Source organism: Nipponia nippon, unplaced genomic scaffold, assembly GCF_047370975.1.
Source record: "Nipponia nippon isolate SJK-2023a ecotype South Korea unplaced genomic scaffold, ASM4737097v1 scaffold_11, whole genome shotgun sequence".
Lineage (NCBI taxonomy): Eukaryota > Metazoa > Chordata > Aves > Pelecaniformes > Threskiornithidae > Nipponia > Nipponia nippon.
This window is the reverse complement of record NW_028262302.1, coordinates 7,840,598-7,865,499: the sequence shown is the minus strand read 5'-3', so window position 1 is coordinate 7,865,499 and position 24,902 is coordinate 7,840,598. Positions and strand designations below refer to the sequence as shown.

At 41.8% G+C, this 24,902-nt stretch overlaps 1 protein-coding gene across 10 annotated transcripts in view; it reads right to left on the bottom strand.

Moving 5' to 3' along the window:
- Positions 1-24,902, bottom strand: part of NRXN3 (neurexin 3) — a 1,031,986-nt gene that overhangs the window by 741,174 nt on the left and 265,910 nt on the right. For all 10 annotated transcript variants that reach the window (XM_087747422.1, XM_087747424.1, XM_087747429.1 and 7 more), the window contains 2 exons: positions 18,004-18,305; positions 10,683-10,844 (listed from right to left, as the gene is read on the bottom strand). In XM_087747422.1, the coding sequence (XP_087603548.1) occupies positions 10,683-10,844; positions 18,004-18,305 (464 nt within the window). The remainder of the gene's footprint in view (positions 1-10,682; positions 10,845-18,003; positions 18,306-24,902) is intronic.

Sequence of the window (24,902 nt, the reverse complement as noted above, 5' to 3'; positions counted from 1 at the left end):
CACACCTAGGCTGAAAGTGCCTGTTTTATACACAAGTACATAAACAGCACAGTTTTGCAACTTCTCTCATTCCTATAAGTTTATTAATAATAGCATATGGCAGGTCCATAAGTATAAGATTGATCCTTAGCAATCTCTTTAATGCAACATAAGGAGCAACAAATAAAAGTATATCTCCTATTTCTTCTCAGTATTCATCCAAACCAAGAGTTTACTAAGCTCAGTGAACTACAAAGCCAAGCCAAGCAAAAGAAGCCTCTTTATTTTCATCATAAGCTGAGAATATCAGGCTTTGGACAGCCGAAGATCATAATATCCATTAGGATGGGACCACATTTGGCTAACAGAATAAGAAAAAGACAGCCAGAAATCCTTGCCACAGTAACCTCCGTGAGTGTCTGCTCTGCTGATAACTTCGGACTCCACTATGTTTGTCCATCAATACTCTGTATCCTGTCTTAGTTTGCTCATTCTTGAATGGAGATAGATTACATCACATATTTGTGGAAGGATTGTGGCTTTAATATTTTCATTCTTTAGGGCCTGGATTACCAATTACTTTTATTATATGCCCAAAGCACAGGCTATATTGCTCCAATCCCCATTACATTTTCTGAACTTGCCTATATGAATATAGTTCTACACCTGTAAACACTCTCATTTTCTGAACAACAGCACATGGCACATCCCTTGCAGGTACAGAAGCTCGGCAGGAGTCAGGTTCATTATGCAGGAAAGAAAAGCCCGCTCCTGATGGTCCTGCCGAAAAGCAAGCACAGATGGCTGTAACACCAAGACGGAGGGTCACGTGTGGATGGCTCAGTTGGGATCTGGTGCAGTGCTCTATTACTGGTGCAACACACCAGCCTGCTGGCTACGCTGCCCAGTTGTGACACCAGCCTCTGCTGCTGGTTTCCTCTCTAGGTACCTGTTCCAGTGGCAGCTGGAGAGATTTAGACTGGGTTAGACCACACTTCGTTCTAGCCCTGTGGATTCTCGTTAGCTTATAAGCATGGTGGCTGTACATATTTCAAACAGCCCTGCAAAAAGATGCCCCTTACGCCTTCTGCATAGAAAGTTTCGGTATCTATGTTTGCTCATCAACGCTTGCTTTAAGATGTATGCTCAATCTACATATATACTTTATTAATCAGACTTTGGCCATTAATTACTTCTGTAAACTTTCTAAGAGCGCAGTAACTTCAGGAGTTCAATGCCACTGAACTGTTGATATGTGAATTATCCTTTAAATTAATCCCCCAACAAAATACGTGCACTGTGGCTGACCTAGAACACCTGCAAGCTGCTGTCTTCCTACTGATAAGAGTTCCAGAGAACAAGATACTGTATTGTAATAAATCCAATCTTAACTAGAAGCTATATTTGTTTAATTTGTGGACAGAGCTATAAAAAAACCCAAACAAACAGTTTGTACTTCTACGTTCATTATGGCTGTAGGATTCTAGAGCTTTTCTATATGAATTCCATTAAAGAAAAAATTTTAGGAGCCTAGTGATGGTTTCAGTACACCAATGATAAAATAACATCTCCTCCACCTCCTGTACCAAAGTCAGCTGAAACCTCAGCTCCTGTCTTTGGATCTCCCGTGTTTTACTAATTGAAAAATAATTCTAGCACTTCATTTTCATACTCAAATTCCTTCACTAAAGACTAATTTCATGAGGCAATTTCAAATTGTTTTCCTGCTTAACAGGAATACTTTCCATGGATATATGGGCACGTCATAAGTAAACTTTCTATGGATGTCATGAGTACATTACTCTTCCGTTTTCTATGTGATCAGAGACATTTGATGAAAGATATTGATCAACAATTAAGGTTGACATATTATTTTGCAACAAACCCTTATCCAATATCATTATGCCAGCAAAACGCTTGCTATAGATGCAAATAAGCCAAGCTGACAAAGTTCTTTTCTGTGTCATGCATGAGGCAAGGCAATAATGCTAGCAGAAACCTTTCTTCTGTAGGGTAGGCAAGGGCTAAGCTATGTAAGGAAAAGAAGCTTTGAATAACTCCTTAGCTAAAGCAAAGCTGCAGCACTGGCAGCACACTGACACACCTGACAAGACTACTGATTTTAGTTCCTGTGGGCCAGGCCATTAATCCTTACTAAAAATGTGAGAACATGAGAATATGAAGTATTAGCCTCTGGAATGTACAGAGCAACATGTACTTCATTAAAGAGTCTCCCCAAATCCAGTAGAAGTTTAAGTTTTAACTGGATCCGTAACTGGAAGATCATTTCCTATTCTGGCCAGACATGGAAGAAATCTCCTAAGATACACAGCACTTATGCAATTCCCAATATCTTGGACTGAAATCCAACAGAAACAGCACAAAGCAGAGAAACACCTATCAGACCTTGCTCGTGTTCAAAAATGAGCTGCAACACCAACTGTGTGTTCAGGGCTGATCTTCATTTGAACAGTCCCCAGCCTCAAACTTGGCTACTTAGATTGCTTAGGAGTAGGGTCTGTTCCGGATTTTTCCTTCATTTCCTCACCTGAGCTGACCCTTAAGAGAAAGCAGAGGGGCATTTCATACCCATCAGCAACAGTTCTGCTGGCAAGTTAAGATACATTTTTGACATAATCTATATATGCCCTGTGCAGTCTTCCAAAGTTTGTTTTTTACACTTATCCTCTGGTCAGCTTGACAGGAACGTATAAAGAAATCAAGGATAAAACAAGAAGAAATGGGCAAATATTAGTGGCAAAGAAGAAAATTCCCCAGAGAAACAAAACTGCAGTAATTCCAGGAACATCTAGTATTCTGCATTAAGAACATCACTCAGTTGTGACTCTTACACTGTACTGAAAACATAGGCTCTCTCTGCCAGGAGAAAAAGCAACAAAAAGAGACAGAGCGATGGGTAGGGGACCCTCTTTTATCTATTGCTCTACCGGTGGCAGGCTGTATGATGTTAACCAAGTTGCATCACATCTGTGCCTCAGTTACAGCATTTGAAGGAATGACAATGACACATATTCCCTTTGGTACTGTATCTTAGCTGACGGGTTGAAAAAAGCCGAAATCTCTGAGGCTCCTTTGAAAAAGCCACCTACTGAACTCTTTAGATGAAAGGTCCTATGAGCTAATATTATTCATCATTATGAATTATACTTTTAGTACATGTATTTAGTAAGTATAGGGTCGCAGTGCATCAAACTCTGTACCATTGGATTTTCTGTGTGAGATCCTTGTCATTCACAAGAATCGCAATTTAGAAAACAAATATTAGACACTATGCAAATACTCTCCAAAGTCACAGATACTCATTTGTCATGTCAAACTGACTGGGAGATGCTGATCTCATTTTCTCCTGGGAGTTCTCAGTCTGGGATCTTCTACTTTCTTGGTGTTTAGGAAGTGGGGAAAGTTAAGGGAATTCACTCAAAAGAGTATTAAATAGGAGCAAGCTCAGAGACTACAGGGATGGCTAGGTAGTTTGTTCCTCTACATCTAAACTCCTTCAGATGAATTAATTGTAAAATGTTGACATTGTGTTACTGTACCACAGGATGCTTTGCTCTCTGCATGCTCAATCTGCACCACAAAAGCTCACCTCTGACCTTTCATCTCCCATGACTCATTGACACTGCATAGAAATCTGCAGCCTCTCTCTTCTTTGCTCCCTGGCTCAGACTTTCCATGTAGGAATGACTGCCTTGTCTTTGGTTCACAGAACAAACATTCCTCTTTTCTTCCATCCTTGCTAAATGATTCCCTAAAAAAGCCACGAGCAAAATCAAGTGCCTTCTCCAGAGAGGCTGACATTCATCAGCTAAATGTTAGTGTTGGGACCACGAACAACAGAAGACTGACTTATGACTAGTTTGACATAAGTGGTATTATAGATTTTCTCCTACACGTATGTGTAGGGTAAATTTCACTCTAGCAGTACTGAGTACCAGTTCCTGAGAAAAGAGGCTGTTGTGATTCATTCTTTTATGGTTATAGGATAGTGTGCACATGTAAACATATAGGCAAGTAAAACAAGGGAGGCACAATGCCACTCCTTCCTGGCAGCACAGCAGAGGTCTGGCAGGGCAACAGAAGTTCCTCTAGTAAGATAAAAACATCTGTTTAAAAACATTCCTCCTTAAAATGTTGCTTTTTTTCAGTACTGTCAAAAAGCCCAGAGATAGATGTGCAAGGTGCTTCAGCTTTAAGATGCTCAGTTCAGAGAGTCTCTTGCTCACCTTGGCTTCATGTCACGCCCCACACTCATACCAGAAAGCACAAGGTGTTCTTCACTGCATACCGCAAAGCCTTGCAGGATTCATGCCCAAGCATCCAATATGTGTTGGCAGCCAGCAAGCAGCCTGAAAAATGTTCTGTTGCCCAAATAAACAACCATATACCTCTTCTGACTCTGAGATAGTATAGAAATACCAAATGCAAACCAAGCCCAGGAACTAAGCTTATAAGCATTACTTGATGAGAAAACACAATCATCTTTCCCTCCCCGTCTATCGGTCTGTTCAGGATTCTCTCAGCATCTTGCCTTGTATCACATTGCTCTCAGTTTCCAGGTGTCTCCATTCCCACCTTCAAATTAAATCTTTTCAGAAATATGTTTTTTCTTATTCCCTTCATGAATTTCAGCAGCAGCTACTCAAAATGTTGGCCAATGTCTCCCCTGTTGTGTCTCCCAAGCCACTGTGTTGTTATGCTTCTACAAGGGTACTCAAAAACATGACGAAGGTCTTGTGCTGGGTGCTCTGCAGATGCGCAAGGAAAATGCACAGACATTCTTTACTCTCAATACACACAGCCTAGAGCTGCAGCAGTAGGCTGATCCACCACTGCAGCAGTAATGCAACTGGAAATTTAACAATGAGGAGCAACCAAAAACTTTACAGGCCTCTGGATCTGGAAGTTTAGGAATCAGCGTCATCATCATCAGGCCTATTTGGGATACTCTGGCAGAGAATAGTAATGGGAGATGAAGATTAAGAACAAGACACATTTTGAGGAGAGGAATCATATTCAGGCTTTGGCCATGCTTTGTCTGCTTCTATGCAGTATCACTAGCCCCTCCCTTTCTTTTTCAAATATTAAATTCACTGAGTAATAGAGAGAGGCAACAGACTGGTCCAAAGACAATAGAGCAGCTGGAGCAACAGTGTCAAACCAACACGTGTGGGCAATTAATGCCATTCATGTGGTAACTTCCTCCTCCACAGCGCATCAGTGAAATTCCTCACACTGTTGCTTCCCGAGCCGTGATCTCCTCTTATGCATTCTTGGGGCTCTGTTAAATCACTGGTCTGGAAGGGGATCTTGCGCACCCAAATGCTTTTGGACTGTCTGGTCTCCCTGTTAAGGAGAGGCTCTTACAACCGCAACTTCTTCCATCTGCCCTCTTCACACTCAGGCTGTTTTTCTCTGCCTCCATGTTTTAGGCCTTCTATCTGCACCTTCAGCCTCCTCCCCAGTGTGACACTCCAACCAGAAAAAACGCATCCCCAAACAGAAATCACATCATCATTACACATGCAAATAGGTCTGAAAAAGACCTGGCTTACAGATAGCATCCGAGACGTACATACAGCAACTGGGCACACTCGTGAGCCATTTGGAAATCTGGCTCCTAGCAGTTAAATTGCAGACAGAAATGATCTAAGCTTTCACAGCTTTCTCCCATCATGGCCAGATGGTGCCTGACCCCTGCAATAATTTCTGCCATATTCCGCCCATATGCAAACCTCACTGCTTCCATCAAGCTGTTAGTAGCAATCAACATTTTTCAGAATTGAGATTTTAATAAAGCATTGATAGAAAAATGTGAAGATTTCATAAATTCTCTCATGCACATCCATTCTCTAGGGGCCACCTTAGGCTCTTCTAAAGCACCTCCATCTGTACCATCTAAGTATTGCTCCAAGTAAACCAAATCTGAATGGCTGGCTCCGTAATAGACCCTAGGAAATATTTCGATTCTCTCCCTTCCCTAGTGATTGGAGATTGAAATCCAGTTTTCCCTCTTTGCCTACACAACTAAATCTCCCACCCAGCCACTCTCTATCTCGATCCCTGATTACCAGAACCTCGTCCCTGAGACTCTCCAGTACATGCAAAACATAGCTGTTTGTCATTACCTTTCTTGTCCTACATCATTCTGGCCACACAGGCGTCTCTAAAAAACTATTAACAGATCCTTTTCCCTTTCCACCTTCAGGCAGTGCTTCTCCCCGTTTATCCATTCACTGACTCTGAAAGCACTGTCACTCCTTCCCTGACACCCATTAAAAAACATTTCTGCTCACTTGCCTCAGATGTGCTTCTACACCTCCTCCCATCCCATCTGTATATCTGGTTTCCTCCACAACATGAAATACACCAGCTTCTCCCCAGAGTTCATCTAGAACAATTTATCTTAAGAGTGAAAGTCCAAAAAGCCTTAGATTTTATGCAATGTCTGTGTCTGATCTCTGTGTATACTGCCCTATTCGCATATTCTGCCTTTTAAAATTTTCATGGAAAAAGTTAATTATATTTTCCAGTCTTGCTCCCTCATTACAGTATCAGGTATACTGCAACACTGCCAGGATGGCTATAGAGAAATGTAAAACAAACAGTGCTACCAGACATTGGGACATCCTTAATTCTGATGAAAATGGAAGAAAAATCCAACCCAAACTACACATTCAGCACTTGGATTTATGATTTAGGTATATTACTGCTAGCAACTTAGTGGAATCTCTTCAATCAGAATCTGTAGCCATAAGGAAAAGAAGAGGAAGGAGGATCTGTTCTGTGGTGCAAGGAGGAAACATTAGCTCAGAGCTGCCCCTCCTACCACCAACCCCAGCTGAGTGGAGAAGTCCTTCCCAGCTGCAGAGGGGCAGAGAGGGTCATTAGGCACTGCCCCATTGCACTTCAGCACCTGCATGTAATCTCAGAGGAAGTGGGAAGGCAATGCTCCACTCAAGGAGCCCTCTTAGCTCCCATCTGAGCAATTTGGTTGCTGTACTCTGAGGATGATGCAGTCCAGATGAAATAAGACATTATAGGGGGAAGGCTGAAAGTTTCACCCCAAAGCCTGCATCAATCCCTTTGCCTTCCTAGGAAAGCGAGGTACCCCTAGAGGAAGTCTTCAACGAATGCAGAGGAGTAGGAATAGACCATTCTGCTTTAACACCTTCAAGAGATCAGTACAGGGTTTGGCAGAATGTTCCTCACCATTACAAACAGCAGTGCTCAGCTCACAAACAGCAGCACTCAGGATGTGCTGTGTCTCTGGGAACAGGTGATTACACAGCTAGGACTTTGGTAGGAAAAAAGAGCATTGCTCTACCAGAAAGCATAAGCTGAAAGGAACAATATTTGCTATTACAGTCTATCCTACCCCTTTATTTGACTTTCTTAGCTTAGAATATTTTTCTTAAAAGCTCAAGCTTCTCCAGTACTGGCTGATGAGAGACTAAGCATCCTTCTTGGCCACAGAGAAAAAAATGTTCATAGAATCCTAGAATGCCAGGTTGGAAGGGACCTCAAGGATCATCTGGGCCAACCTTTCTAGGCAAGAGCACAGCCTAGATGAGATGGCCCAGCACCCTGTCCAGCTGAGTCTTACAAGTGTTCAGCGTGGCGTCAACCACTTCCCTGGGGAGATAATTCCAATGGTTGACTGTTCTCATTGTGAATTTTAAAACATAACCTATAGGGATTGATTTATGAAATACACTGCCATGCTATGCAGAGAGCCAAGTAAAGTTCCCTGTAGCCAGTTCTGGAACAAGAAACATTATAGGCACACAAGCACTGCACTAAACCAGTTCTGCCTCTTCAAGGACCAAAGCTGGCTGCCCCAGGGGGTCAGCCTGATCCTCACAGGTATTCTAGCTTTCTCAAGCCAGCTCAGGTTTATTTCATACCATGCTGCATTGCATTGCACAGATATACCCTGGCATTTCAGAAGTAAACATAAAGAAAACACTCAAAAGAACCGTCCCCTAATTCCAGGTGGATCTCAAGTTGATTCTGCTACTTTTGCCATCAGTGTTTTCAACCCTAGCAAAGGAAAGAAGAGGAGACCGACCCTGGGAGGAATTTCACAAGGCAAAATATTTTCTGCTCAACTCATCCAAAGCTCCATTTAATGAAAGCACTGCCTGCTTTGATGTCTGAGAATAACTCACTACATATGCAATGAGAACCCTTCTCAGCCTATACAGGCTATCTATTCTGATCAGACTCTGCTCTGTGCAGGTATCAGCATTACGGCAGCACTTCTGGATTTTGTCAGGATTGTGACAGTCATCTAGGGCCGCTCTTTCTCTATTAATCGCAGTTCCCCATCACCTCCACTTGCCAAAACCAGAACTGAGGAAAAGCACAAGGGTCAGCTTCCTTACCCTTCCTAGCGATACCTGCGGTAACTCATTCTGCGGCCTAAGAGGTCTGGAGGAATGACAGAATGGACATGCAAAGTGCTAATTAGTAACATGGCTTTCCTTTTGAAATATTACATTTCTCCATTCATCCCATTTCCAGCTGCCTCCCCTGACAACCCTGCCCTACACTTATGTTTAGTGAATAGTGTATACCGGATTCGTCCTCAGAAGCCAGGCAAGGTACATTTTGGGCACATTTTCACAACAGCTGAACGCATTACTGGGCCACTAAGAGCAGGTTGCTATTAAGCAGACTGTAGCTCAAACCCAGCCAGCACCAGCCTGTCTTTAAGTCAAGACAGCTGCTCATACACATCTCCTGTCACTGCCTAGTCAAGTGAAGATTACAAAGCACATTCTGATTATCTGTTTTCTTCCTCTTCCTCTCATTCTTAAGTGGTTGCTTGGTTTTTTTCTTCTCACAGAGCATTATGAGCCTGGGATGGCTATGTAAGCAGCTCTTCGCACATTGTGCAAGCTAATAGAATACAAATGATTATATAAATAATAAAGCTGCTGAAGATTTTCTTGTCACCGCTTTCTCTGCTCCATTGGCTTGACTTAAAGCACACATAAAAATGGCCTCGACAAAGTACTATGTTCATAGCATCCATAAATAAAATTAAGATCCTGATTTAAAGAGACACTAAGAAGCTGTATCTGCTCTTTATTTCAATCAAACTGGGATGCTCAGTGCCTAGGAAAATCAGGCCCAAGGCTCTATAGATGAAAACAGAAGGATTTGATCTCCATATGACAGTTTGTATTCAGCAGGGCAGTTTCATCTCCTATGTCAGATGCTCACATGATCTTTTCCAGCATATGTGCATCCCCTTAACTAATCCAGAGGTCAGGCAGGAGAGCAGCTCCAGACTCTGATAGCCATCACTCGCATCAAAGGACTGGCACATAACATACCACCCCTGACACCATGAGTCGAGCATCAGTAGGATGGTAACTCGTCAGGCAGTTACAGCCACAGAACAAGATCTAGCTCAGCATTGCTGTTACCATGACTCCTGTATGAGAACTCAGCTCCGCCTTCCCTCTGATATTAGATGTTCATACAAAGAGGATATTATGACAACCCTCCAGGCTGCAAATAAAATTAGACCCACCCAGCCACACCCTGTGAAAAACAGTATTAGTACAGGATCACAACATTAGGGAGAAAACTCTTGCAAAAAACTCTTATTCCAGGCTAGCTAGGAAGCTGACTGACAGAAAACATAAGCTTGTTTTTCAGTAAGCTTTCTATTACTCATTTTGGAGGTGTCAATACCTGTATCACCATTAATCACAGTGATCATCACAAATTCTATTAGAAGATACAGGAAAGAAGACAAAAGCTGACTGCAGGGCACAACACCTGAACAACAAGTGCACGAAGTTTCGGATTTGGGCTGATGCTTCATCTGGTTGGGTTTGGGGATTTTTTTTGTTGGGTTTTTTTTGTTTGATTGTTTGTTTTTTTTACTTCCCCCATTCCCAGAAAGGAACACTAGTCTTGTTCCTGCTGCTAGCCAGGCAGTCCAATCTCTATTACTTATATGTAGATTTTCTCAAAGTTGTGGATTCACTGCATGACAAGGGCAGCCAGCCACCATGAAACAGCATGGTTTCGGAAGCCAGCTAGCTATTCCTGATGAATGCAGCAACTCTGCCGCATGGATTTACCAACACAGTACACTTCAAGTCCACATGACACATTATTGCCACATCTCCATTACATCCTCATGCTGCATTCTCCTCACATAATTTACACGTACATTTTATGCTACCTTCAACTTCCATTTTTCTGGTTTATTCTAACTCTGTATCTTCCTGGAAAATTGACAACTAACTATATTCCCAGGTGAAATCCAGAACCTCAAAAAAAAATATCCTAAATAAAGTTCTGATTATGATTCTTTCACCCAAAAATGCTGCTTAGTAATCAAAGGCCATTTATCTTTTTCTAATGGTTATTGCCTCAGTGCCTAGAAAGCTCTAATGCTCTTTTCTGAATGGTTAATAGCTTACAGAAGACACCTCTCCCACAACCATAGGTATTTTTTCTGTAATCCAAGCACTAGAAGTCTGATTCTGGTGCCTTCTGTCCAGCTGAATGACAAGTTTATCCTTACAGAGCTCTTGCAGTATCAGCGCAAAATTCAGCATTAGGGAAAGACATCGCGTGTGTAACAAAAGTCAGGAAAGAGCGATGACTTTGAGAAACCAAAAGCGCAGAAACAAGAATTAATTTGAAATAGTTACCTCTTTGAGGCAGCCCATGAAGTTGTTGCTTACTGGAGAGCCAGGTAAATCAGCAGTACTGGGGCTCCCTCCTACGTAAAAGAAGTCATCCGAGCCCAGCATGGTGTAGTCCTCCTGTGTGTAGCCCGTGGTGGTAAGGATGCCATCCACAGAGATTGTCACCTGTTCGAGGGACACAACGGACAAAGAAAATCCCAGCAATGACCTTACAATCCTGAACAGAACAAGTAACCTCTCCTATATTTTTATGTCAGTTTCATTAAGGATTTTGTTGAGATTTGGTATGTATTTTTTTAGTTCAGCCAAGCTCCATTTTCTGGTCTGCTTCACCCACAATGGAAATACTCCAGCATCTGCTTCTCCCCTTTCTGGTGTATCAGCACTGTCATGCTGACCCGGCAGTCTACCCATTGAGATGCTTTCCATCTATTCAGGCCAGAAAATGGAACTGTCCTTGAAAGAGATTTCTCATATTAGCTGATTTTATGATTAATTAGTATTTTTTTTAATGATTACAGTTAGTTATGGTTGTTAGTAAAAAAAAAAAAAACAAAACACTAATGAAGTCGAGGTTGGTATTTTTTATTTTTTATGTTTCTTTTGCTCACAGCACACTGACGATCATGCATTCCAGGGTGGGGGAGGAGGGATCTCACTTTCAATACATTATGGATGTGCATGCCATGTACCTAGAGAGACACACACCCACCACCCACCACAAAAAAAAAAAAAAAAAAAATCTATATTCCAAATTAACTCATAACCAAAATAGAAATAGGAAATAAATCAAAATAAAATAAATCAAAATAAATCAACCACACACCAACAAGTCTGAGAGAAGCAGAGATGAAAAGAAAGAAAACACAAAGCGTGCACACGCTGCACTTTGACATGTCATGCCAATATATCTGGAGCCCAGAAAGATGACAGGAAAAAAAGAGAGAAGAGAGAGAGGGAGGGAGGAAGAAAGAGAGAGAGGGGGGAAAAACTATTTCACACTTGCATGCAATCAAAAATAAAAATACCAAACAAACCCCATAATAATAATAATAAAAAAAACCCTCAAAACCAAACAGGAATGTCCCCAAAACCTCTAACACCAAACACATGGAGGGCGAAGGGGGGTAGAAGGAGAGGGAGGGAGAGGAGCAAGTGAATTTGATGTGTTTTGCTTAGATGTTGTTAGTGGCTTAAAAGGAAGATGGAGGAAACTAGATTGAGGCCAAGAGGAGACGGGTGAGTCACCAGACGTGGACATGCCATGCAGAGTGTGTACTGAAACAAACAACCGGCTGAGCTCCTGTCGGCCACGGCAGGTAGAGGTCAGAGAGAGAAAGTGAGAGAGAGAGAGAGCAAGAGGGGGGAGGAGGAGAGAAAGAGGAGGGAGGGAAGTGGGGGAAAATCAGGAGAAAGAGGACAACTCCGGCCAGTTTGCCTGTAATAGCCGTTGCCACAACAAAAGGATGAGAGAAAAAGAGAGCCTTCACCACCATGGACTAGAGGCCCTGCAATGGTTCTGATCTAGAAACCTTCAGAGTAAAAAACAAAAAACAAAAAGAGGAAAAAAAGCAAAATGAAAAACAAGCAAAAGAGAGAAAGCTAAACTCAAAAGCAAGGGACAAAAAACCCAACAGTTTATCACTGGCATGGAAAAGAAGAACTAATAAGGGAGGTGAAGAAACCAATGAAAGAAATGTCCAAACCCTGTTTCCAGAAGAGTTGTGTTAGTTGCTTTTGTTGCTCATTTTTCCATTAAAAAAGAAGAAAAGAAAGGAAAAAAAAAAAAGAATAAAAGTGTTTTCAATGAAATTGAAATAAAATTAAAGGAAGAAGTAAGTATAAAGGAGGGAGGAAAAAGAGGGGGTAGGGGGAGGAAAAGGAAGGTAACACACGGCAAACCCAAAAAAAGAGACAATAAGAATGATATCTACCAGACAATGTAGTTTGTTTACCATAGCGTGTCCAATGCCTGAGTGCTTTGCGGAAAAGGGGGAAGAAAGGAAATTAAAAAATCGTGAACAGAACGATTGTTAATTAAAATAACTAAAAGCAAAGATGAGTCGTTAGGGTGTTAGTACATTAGTTGGTTAGTAAAAATGACACATTGCATGAATGGTCTAGTGTTAGTCTTTCAAAAAAAGGTGTGGGGCACCTGAGACACACAAAGTGAGAAAGAGGACAATATGACCAGGACTCTATGGGGAACCATGCCATCTAGACCGTAAAGAAGGCGGCTGTTGTCTAGTCTTCCCACCCTGGTATTTGTCATTAACTTCAACCCTCATATAAATTATCCAGGCCTGAAGCAAAGTTAAAACAGTGCAATACTTACTCTTCAAATGCCCATCAAGGTGCTTCCCTTAAACAAGAACCTTACCCTCAGAGTTGTACACGGACAGTACGCAGTTCACCCCTTCAGCACAAACCCAACCATGACTCCCTTCTTCTACCCACCACCACCCACCTACATTCCTGCTCCTCTGCCAAGCCTCACTACCCTCAAGTGTTGCAGAGTATCACAAGCTGACCAATATTTCCTTTGGCTGGAGGATACAGATGAAGATGAGTCCAAGACTCTGAGTCTTCCTTCCAAGTTTCCCAGTCTGCAGGTTTCTTTACAGGAGGTGAGTTTGTGACTTTTGGGAGAAGCACACAAAAATGCCTGTGCTTGGCTGTTTGCCTGTAGCTCATTTCTGTCATCCGAGAGTATAGGAGATGAACTTCTCTTACTGTAGGAAGAAATGTGTCGAGGAATTGTGTAGGACGAATTGTGTCGCTTGTGCCAAGGTTCAAGACAGAAGATTGACAAGATTTAATGTCTCTGCTGTTATACTGCATCTATATTACAGAGGACCTAGGAGAATTCACCAGTCAGCTCTCTTAGTTGGGTTTAGCAGAACTTTGCAGATGCTTTGTTAATCCCTCCCAAGGCATGCAGATGCCAACTGTTCAAACCTACACATTGTTTCTTGTTTGCTTTTAAGCAGCTGAGGAACTCTAGATCTTTACAGCAGATTTTGCATGGTGACTAGTTTCAGTGTTAATAGGGAAGTGCAGCCCGTGGAGGCTCCAAGTCCTTGTTCCAGTGTGACTCAAGTTGGCAAGAACTACCCTAAATTACATAAGCAAGATCTATGCTGCCTCATGTAAAAACTATCTGCAAATTTCAGAGAATTGTGCATTGACTAAGGAAATAAGTTTGTGAAAACTTCATGGCATTGAACATAATGTCCCAAGTCTATTTTATTTGTCTATGGGAATGAAATAATAATAATCTGTACTTGGGTATAGCAAGCACAAACTCCTGAATTCTTTGTCAAGGAACTCACTGTCAGTGATATGTTGTATTAGTAAATCCATTTTTACAAACAAGGGAGTTGGAGTATGGGATGGGGGGAAGAGCATGCTAAAAATGAGATGGAGTGTCAGCAGCAGACCTGAAGACAGACACGGGAAGTCTGACCTTCAGTCTCCTCCGCTCCTCCTCCCACCAGACCACACTGCCCCAAACATGCTCTGAAAGCCCTGGTAAAATACAGTCATGATCCTATTTCTAGTAAAGGTTTCTCACAAGGCAGAAAGAAGGCTTAGTTTTAACTGGAATAATAAGATAAATAAACAAGGAGATTTGCTTTGACATTAACAATCACTACGCAAGGGAATCTGTAGGTTCACTTGGTTTGTCTCTAAAGGAGATTAACTGCTGTGATACTCATTTGATCTAAAAAACGGCAGCACTTAGTACTTGCCTAGCTTAGCTACAAAACATTTAACAGTTCCAAAAAGTACTGGGCAAAAGTCCAGCTACTTAAAGTTCTGCTCTAATTCTAGGAGCAACCAAAAAATTATGCAAATCCTCCTCCACCTTCTCCCAGCCCCAAAAAGAGCAGAGGAAAAGACTAGATGGCATCCTGAAGCTGCTGATAGCCCATTTACCTGGAATTGTTTTAGCTTTGGATTGTATTCTTGGAATTTCTAAATTTTTTTTTAAGTTCATTTTAAAGAGAAGTATATTTATCTCCAGTGCAGTGTTTTCAACCAATTACAAAGAGGCTACTGATTTCCTTACAAAGCTTCAATATTCAGGCGCATTTTTTTTGTTGTTGGGATTTTTTGTTAGGTTTTGGGGTGGGTTTTTTGAGGAAACATGAGCACAGCTGGAAACAAGACTTCCAAGTGACCTACATTATGCTGCAACTTTACAGGTGAATTTATGTCAGGAAAGATGCAGAGTAGATAATTTCTTACATACAAAATTATTTAGGATATACAAAATTATATTGGATGCAATAAAGGACAAAATGTATAATTTCATAAATGATAAGTAATCTTTGTCCTTTATTACATCTTCTATGTGAAGATACCAAAGAACTTCACAGGCTCATAGCCTGTCTGAAAAATGGTTAAGTATTTTACAGATAGAGAAGTGTTCTCTTCTGTACACACAGACAAAACCAGGAGGCATAAGCTGATGGAAGCTGCTGTCAGAATGGAGAAAAACAAAACTCCTTCATCCTGTGCTTTATTTAGAATGGTGGTTTGTTTTTTTGTTTTGGTTTTTGGTTTTTTTTTTTGGTTAAATGAAGCATTTATAAGGTCAAGATATAGAGTGACCATTCTTAGTTGTGTCCTGAAAAATGTCCATAGCAGGTATTAATTAATTATCAGTCATTCAAGTTTTCGATCTTTTCCAAACTCTTTATCCTGAAGATTGAAGGGGTTTAAGACCTCTTCATCCTTAGTAATATCAATTAAAAGTAAGAATACACGGGACCCAACAGGAAGGCTGCAGCATTCAAGGTTTCTCCTTATTGAAAACTGTAGTTAAACTTACCAATAATTTTTGGATTACAACTTTCAGGACTAGCAGGATTGCTTCTCCTCAAGGCCTCATCAATTCTAATTTCTAGGTAGTTTTAGGTTCTGGGTCAATGTCTTAATTTTGAGACTGAACTTGATCACAAGTTAAAATGGAAGTGTCCAGGGAAAAGATGACCCAAAAAAGTTCCAGCCTTATCGATATTATTGGTTGAACTGTATTCTGTCATGCCTATCTATAGAATTGGACCCCAGACCACCTCTGCTACTTATTTTTAATTTGATTTTAAGACTGGCCTTTCTTTAGAAAGAGCACCACCTTACTAAAACATCCTCTCTTGCCCAGTCAGGTTGGACCCTTTAAGAATTCAGGATCACATGAAAACATCCATAGTGAATAGATCAGGAAGATTAAAAATTTGCAGTGCTGCTTAACTGGTAAGGGACTCACCTGCTTTCTAATAATCGCCAAAGCACTGTCATGGTCTAATCAAGACAAAGAGGCATAGACATATTTCCATTTAACTGTGGACCCAGAAAATAAATTAAAACATCACTAGCTGAAAGATTAGGAAAAGAAAGTTAGAGCTTCTTGTCCACAGTTTCATCTGTGATCCTTCCTCACTTTCTGCTTCTTCAAGATCAAAACCAACCCTGGCATGAAGCAAGGATGCATTTTGCTTCAGGCACATTTTCCCATTGAAAACCGACTTCCAACGAAAATAAAAAGTATGATTAACTAAACGAACCAGTAAGCTATACCGAGATATTCAGAGACCAGCCATTGTGAGACCATCTAAAAAGAAAAAACACATCACATAAAGCCATATATTCTGACCCTTCCAGACTGACAAACCTCAACCGGTTGGTGCATCTCCCTCTACTGGCCTGATGGGAACGCTTGAACAAAATAGGATCATTAAGACCCATCCACTGCATAAGAAATTAAATTTGCATTTGCATATTAACTGTTGAAAACAGACTCATGTTGCCATATGTAAGAACCCTGCAGTCTCATGAAAGTTTGATGACAGATTTGTCATCAAAGACCCAGACACCCTGAGCATGTAGAAATACAGGGATTCACATGGGGGAAAAAAAAAATATCTTCAGCCCCAAACCCAAATATTTAAAAGAAAGATGTGAAATCCCCATAGCAGATAAATTATGCACTGACATCTACTAGTAGAGACTGTTTCTGATCCCTAGCATTGATTATCCTATACTCAAAGATACATTTTATCTTAGTTACTGTAAAATATTACCACAAAAGCTGTTTTCTCAGCAAATGACATTGTATAAGCTTAAATAAAACTATTAAGGGTTGTGTTAATATTCACATTAATGAGCAAATAAACAGATCACATTTTTTCACAAATTTACTTTAAAATCTTAGTTTACAAGCTAATTCTGCTGCCTCTACCAATCAGCAAGACACCAAATAGCTCCTATTCACAGCGTAAACCTCATTTATCATGCAGCAGATGGGCCTTAGTGACTTCATATATTCACCAGCTTTCAGAGCAAGGCTATTTAATTTTATCTTATCTATTTATGTCTGAAGTTATATTTCATGAGGAAGGCTTCAGGATTTTAAGACTAGCCTTCTACTAAATACGTCACCTGATAGAGTTGTCTGCTTAGAAAAGCAGCATGCAGATGTGCAAAATTACAGTGGTAAAATCAGAAAAACTTTTCCAAAGTGGAATTGTAGGGTGCTGGATTGATCTGGGTTTGCCTGGCTTTTTTGATCCTTCCACTTTTCCAGTCCTCACAGCCAACAGAAGAGTCTCATAGGCAGAGACACAAGAAATAAAGTAGAATCTCATTATAGAAAGAAAGGGGAAAAATCAAAAAGAAGAAAAGAAGAACAGAGAATCAAGAAGACTCAGAAAGACTCCAGCCAATTACTTCCAAAGCTATAAAGTTAAAATAATTACACACGTACCCACCAGCCTGCATACCTGCACACTCACATGCACACACAAAAGAAAAGAAAAAGGAAAGGAAAAACAAAAGACTTCCAGAATTAGAATTATGACATCATGGCAATGGTTAAACCAATTAACAAAACTGAAAGAAAAAAGAGAGAGGTGTAGAGCTGTTAGAAAAAGACTCTGTTCCCACAGTAATTAAATGCAACAAGAATATTACTGATAAGATTGAATCATAATTAAGGAAATAATAAAATAAAAAAGGGAGAATAGAAAAAGAGAAAAGGAAAAGAGAGATGAAAATAAAGTTATGTCACAAGTTTTTATTATTAAATCAAACTGGAAAAAAACAGAAAATTAATAAAGTGGAAATGAAGATATTGCAACAGGGATAAATTCTCATCAACTACTGTTTTTCCACTGTCCTTTAGACACCAAGATCCAGAAAAGGTGGAGAAACTCTAGCAATTCCACTGAGCATCCTCATTTCTCCATTACTTTCTCCCATCTGCCCGTCCCAATACAACAGAACAAAATTTTCCCCAGCATTTTCTCCCCTTCACCATTACCTGCCGCAGGTTGCGTGTCACCTTAACGTCATGCCACGCGTTGTCATTGAACTTGCCATTGACTGGCTCCACAATGGCCTCGAAGGCCCCAGACCCCAGGTTAATGACCAACGAGACCGCACCATCTTTCAGGGCCAGGTTGACATAATCAGCTGACTTGCCGGTGTGCAGAATGAGCCCATTGCGTTGCCATGTCTTGAAGGAGAGAGTGATCTCATCGCTGCTGCTCTGGATGGGGTTTTGCGACAGGTCATAGCAAAGGTATTCGGAACCACGGAAAGTGGCTGTGTTCTCATCTCGCGCTGGAAAAAAAGGGAAACAAAAGAACTATTCAGCAGTCAGCCAAGAGGAGATTTAAGGTTGTCATGAAATTTCTAAGCAATCCCACAGCACTGTTAACATTCTATACAACTATATATCATGGCATGCTAATGACTGTACAGCTCCTCTTGTAATATGGCTATCAAGAGAATTAACAGCAGGGTCCTCGGTACCGAAGAATTTCAGCGCTGTGTTTTCAGTTTCACTGCAGCACTGTCACCATAGGGACCGTTCAAAAGTATGCAGTGGAGTCTAGGAAAAGTACATTTAAAGACACTGCTATAAGACACTTCACATCCTTTTTGGGAGAATGACGGAAAGCTCTACTATTCACAACATGACCGTCACGTATGCATTTTTCCAAAAGAAAACCAACATTCCCCAAAGATAAGTATTTAGATTCATTGCTAATGTCATCTGAATTTATCTTAATCCATCTGCCAGGCAATCTAAGACAGGCATCAGAATATAATCCGGACAGAGCTGCCCCTTTCTTTCAACTGAACGAGAGACCAAGCAGACAAGAGAGCCACATGAAGTATCATACAGTTTCCTTCTCTGAAAGCATGAGGGAAGGCCACATAAAACATTTTGTCCACAGTCATAAGTAACGATGTTGCTGGTAAACACGTGTCAGAACTTTGCCTGTTTAATCACCTTATCCAGAAAACCTGTACTAGACAAGCATACCTTTTTCATACAGCAAAAAGAAACACGGGGGAAATATTCACAGCACGTGACATGAAATAGTTCCTCATTAAGAAAAAAAAAAATCTCTTATGGACAGTAAGGAAAACAACTGAACTAATTTCTTAGCAACTGAAGGCAGCATTTGAATACCATAAAAATCCTTCGTGTGAGCTGGAAGTCCGCTTCCCAGTACCTGGGCTTCCACAGTCACTCGGAGCCAGCTCTGCTGCCGTAGCGCGCTCACGTGACTCAAGCCAGCTGCGTACCCTGGTTTTGCCCAGTGGAAGAAATACAGGACAGTGATAGTAAAGCTCGCAGGAGGGCTGTCTGTAGCCCATTCCTACCAGTGCTATCTGGGGGAAAATCATGCTTACAGTGGAGTCTATACAGATCCCCCCCACTCCATACTGCAGCACCTTTCTGACTCCCAGCTGTGAAAGTGAGTCTGAGCACGAAAAACTAGATGGTACAAGCAGTCAAGCTATCATTGATTGCAATCTGCCGCATAAGGCAAGTGCTGGTGCTATTGACATTAATAGCATTTTTCTGCTTCATTTTGTCTCATTTAGTAATCCTAATACAGATTAGCCAGAATTTATTTGTACAGGACCGAAGGGAAAATACTTGTTGTCAAAGCTGTTCTTGAAAAATAACTACATAGTAAAATCTGTGCCCTCACAGCGTGAAACAGTGGTGACAAAACAGCACAGTGTTGCAACATGAACATATATCATCCTCAAGTGATAGGTCTGCTTTAAGCAGAGACTTTTGCAGTCTTGACTGAGGGTATCACAGAATGAACTCATTAAAAACTCTGGGCACTCTGAAGGCAGCAATAATGTGTGTTTGTACACAATAACCTGTTTTAAGCGAACCATGTGTCTATACACCCCTGCGAGCAAACAGTAAGACAAATTACTCCATGCAAAAGTACGAGTTGGAAGCCAGCTCAAAATTAGCTTTACAGAAGAAGACATGAGGGCCCCAGTGGACAAACTGAGTACAAGTCAGCAGTGCCTGCCCTTTCAGCAAAGGCCAGCTGCATCCTGGGCTCTGTTACCAAGAATGCAGCCAGCAGGCCGAGGGGAACAATTCTTCCCCTAACGGACACTTGTGAGATCACATCAGGAGTACTCTGTCTAGTATTGAGCTCCCCTGTAGAAAAATGGCTTCAACATACTGAATTGAGTCCAGCAAACAGCTACCACAACACTCAAGGTGCAGAGTGGGTGATGTGTATGGAAAGGCTGAGAGAGCTGGGTTTGTTCTGCCTCAAGGAGAGACAACTCAAGGGAAATCTTACTGCTCTCTGCAACGAGTTAATGGGACAGCATAGAGAAGATGGCGCCAGAGGTCTGCAGAAAAAGGCTGAGAGGCAACAAACACAGCTGGAATACAAGAAATTATCATTCTATAAAAAAAAAAAAAACATTTCATCTTGAGGATGGTCAAAGACTAGGAAGGGCCTAGAGAGACTGAAATCTCTGTCCTTCAGAATACAAAAAAACTTGATTATGCACAGTCCTGAGCTGCCTGCTCTAACTGGACCTGTTCTGAGCTAGTGGTTGGACTACACGGCCCCCAGAGGTCCTTTCCAAATTACTTAGTTCTGTGATTCTCTTCTGAATACATTTAACTACCACCAAGGAGTGCATATGCTTGTCTCAAGTGTGAGGGCTGATATTGATTGCCGTTCTGGAAGTCAGAGCTGAGCGCTTAACAACCCTCTCCACGATGGTAATTCCTCTGCCTAGTCACTCCTGATCCATCGGAAGGGAACATGTTACAATCAAGTCGGACACACGCTCTATGTACCTGCAGGTAATTCCCAGCAAATAGCTGGCATCTGAGGGCAGGAGTCAAACGCAATCATTATGACTGAGTCTTTTCCCATAGCCGTAGATGTGCGAGACACTGAATACACGTTTGACGTCTTTGGGAAGGGGGGCACAGGGGGTTGATTGTTCACTCAGTACAAGACATATTAATAGCGCTCGTTTACACTTTCTCAGCCACTTAGACAAAATCTCACTGGTCTACTCAGTACAAAGAAGGCAGCAAAGAGTAGATTAGAAACCTAAACGGTAATTTAAGGCAACCACTGCAGATTCATCAAAACAGAGCAGGGAAAATTCAGAGAGATATTACTCTTACTTTTACCACTGGTTTTAATATAATGTGCTATCAACCCACCCTTGCATGCAACTACATCATCTGCCTGTTTCTTCCAGTCATCTGCTGCTGACCCTTGTCACAGATGGGATTCTGGACCTGATCCATCTTTGTATCCTTCCTGTTCTTGGGAGAATGTCACCTATTTCCATTTCAGATGTTGTTACAGGGTTTTTTTCTTCCTCCTGTGGCTGCTCTGGATAGACATTCAAATTTGCAGATCACCACACACTAAAATCTCTCTGGGGTTCACTGGCTAATCCAAACTCACACCTGTTCACCCCATGTCTCATAAGCACAACGCCCAAGGCCAACATACTCTCTAAAACTGTATTCTCCAAACCACTAATTCCTAAACAGTTTACCAGTAGCCATATGGATGACTGGTTTACCAGTCTCATGAAAGGCTTTAGTGCACAGGTTAGGCTCCAATCACCAAAGAGCTTGACTGCGTATTCCTCCAAGCTACAATACAGTAGCCTGTGTCAGGCCACATGAAAGGCTTTTTACCAGGCACAGCTTTTCCATGCTGTCCTGCCTGTTAGGATGCTCTGACATATGTGATGTCTCCGACCATAAAGCACATGAGAATTACCAGAGAGCATGGAGCAGGGGGAAAAAGGGATACAGGTTCTTTCCACAATGTATGAAGAGAAAAAGCCCTGAGTAGGCTGCAGGTCTTACAGTATTTCCATATGCTTTCAGGCACAGTCTGGTGACATCTGGAAGACTAGATAGTGGTGAACCACTTGTTATTTGTTAGCTCGTGACCCTTGTGCTGTACATTTCTGAAGGTTCCACAAATTGCACTGTGATATTTATTAACTGTGCCAAGGAGCCTCTGCATAGCAAGCCGGCTAACCTAGAACAGCTAAACTTAAGGCCCAACTCAAAGTCAACAGGAATCCTTGGTTTATGTTACATGGAGCAACAGATCAAACCCTGGTTTTGCTGGGATGTGAAACCCTGTATATAGTAAGTGGTATTAACTTGAATTGATGATCTAGCTGCTCAAGTGTGACAACGCAACTGCATAAAATAACATTTACTTAAAACAGCATTTAGAATATGTTTGCAAACTCTTGATTTATACATGATATGCAAGATTTAATTTTTAACTCAGTTAATACTAGACAGATTTACAAAAATCAGAATCTTAGAGCAGGTTAGCACATGTAAGCAATTAAATCTTCCATTTCACTTGTTAATGTAAACCCATTATTTATTTTCCAACACATTCACATAACTAAATTTTCTGCAACAGCTGGGATTTGCAAAGATCCAAGACCTGTACAAAACTCCACATTCAGACTTAAACCCTTGACATATTCAAAGCCTCACAGAAATCACCAGAGTAGAAGCAAAACCAGGATCTTCAAACTGACCAACACAGACCTTTTCCTTGCATGAATGGAGTCACCTATCACTTTAAAGGAGTGATTTTCTTTTCTGACTAATCACTAACAGGCACATCTAGCACATTAAGCAGTTACCATCACCACTCCACTGCAAAACCAATTTTGCAAGTCTCAGATCTATACCTGTTCAAATCCCCAAATCAGCTACCAGTACATGCTGCAGGCTAATAGCAAAAACAGAAACAAAAACATGGCCAACAACTAGTCACTTTTTAAGTATCACCTCCTAAGAGCACAGGAGCAGGCAATTCCAAAATGTCAGGAGTCAAGCAGCAAGGTAGAAGGCCAGCTTGGCTGAGTAGGGATCTTCTAGAACTAAGGTGAAAAAAGAAAACATATGGCCAGTGGAAGCAAGGTCAGGCGACATGGGAGGACTAGAGAGGCTGTTCACCACTGTAGGGAAGAAATTCACATGGCCAAAGCTCAGTTAGAGCTAAAGCTGGCCAGTACTGTGAAGGACAATAAAAAGGGCTTTTTAAAGTATGTTAATAGCAAAAGGCAGGCCAGAAATAACATTGGCTCATTACTTGATGAGCACGGTCACCTCACAAACAGGGACATCGACAAAACAGAGATGTTTAATGCTTTCTTTGCCTCGGTCTTCAACACCGATGATGGGCTCTGGGACCCCCCGAGCCCTGGGCTAGAGAACCATGACTGTGAGAATTATAAACTCCCAACCAACCCCAAACTTGTGTGGGATTTGCTGCTCCAGCTGGATCCATGTAAGTCAATGGGGCCTGATGGGATTCATCCGAGGGTACTTAAAGAGCTGGCTGATGTCACAGCGAGACCTCTCTCAATGATTTTTCAATGGTCTTGGGAATCTGGAGAGGTCCCAGTTGACTGGATGCTGGAAAACGTTGTCCCAATCTTCAAGAAGGGCCACAGAGATGACCCCGGTAACTACAGGCCTGTCAGTCTCACCTCTGTGCCTGGCAAAATTATGGAGATTATTCTATTGAAAAACATCTGAAAGACAATGCAGTCATTGGTCCCAGCCAGTGCTCTTTAATGTCTTCATAAATGACTTGGATGCAGGACTGGAAGGACTACTATCTAAGTTTGCCAATGACACAAAATTGGGAGGAGCTGTTGACATTCTTGAGGGCAGAGAGATCTAGACAAATCAGAGAGCTGGGAAATCCCCAACCGTATGAAGTTTAACAAGAGCAAGTGCCCTTTTTTTTGCACCTGGGACATGGCAACCCTGGGTGTATATACAGGCTAGGGAATGAGAGGCTGGAGAGCAGCACTGTGGAGAGGGATCTGGGGGTTCTGGTCGACCAAAAGTTGAACATGAGCCAACAGTGTGCCCTGGCAGCCAAGAGGGCCAACCGTGTCCTGGGGTACATCAAGCACTGTATTGCTAGCCGGTCAAGGGAGGTGATTGTCCCGCTCTACTCTGCACTGGTGCGGCCTCATCTTGAGTGCTGTGTGCAGTTTTGGGGACCACAGTACAAAAAGGATACAAAGGTACTAGAGAGTGTCCAGGGGAGAGCCACAAAGATAGTGAAGGGTTTAGATGGAAAGCTGTACCAGGAGCGGCTGAAGTCACTTGGTCTGTTCAGCCTGGAGAAGAGGAGACTGAGGGGAGACTTCATCGCAGTCTACAGCTTCCTCACGAGGGAAGGACGAGAGGCAGGTGCTGATCTCTTCTCCCTGGCGACCACTGATAGGACCCAAGGGAACAGCAGGAAGATATGCCAGGGGAGGTATAGCTTGGACATTAGGAAAAGGTTCTTCACCCAGAGAGTGGTGGAGCACTGGAACAGGCTCCCTTGGGAGGTAGTCACAGCGCCAAGCCTGACAATATTCAAGAAGCATTTGGACTTCCTCAGACATATGGTGTGAATTTTGGGGTTGTCCTATTCAGGGGCAGGAGTTGGACTCGATGATCCTTTTGGGTCCATTCCAACTCAGGACATTCTACGATTCTATGATTATAACTACCTAAGCCAAGCTCCTGGCTCTTCTCATCCCTGCAGAAACCCCAGAGCTTGCTGAGTCTCAGGTTCCCAAGAGAGGTAAAGACTGGGGATCTTTCCATATTGTGTATGGCTATACTGCCTGTTCAGGAGAGCCAGATGGTAATTTTAACTTCACTTTTTTTGTGAAAAGCTGTTGCTATGTGTTCCTGTCAAAGCTCCTTCTACAAAGGAGAACTCAAATATTCAGAATTCACAGCATCAGTAGAAGTAGAGAAACCTTGGCATTTTGATTTATGTATGAGGAAACCAATGCACAGGCATTTTCATGGATTTACTCATGGCCACCAAGAAAATCAATAGTAAAGGA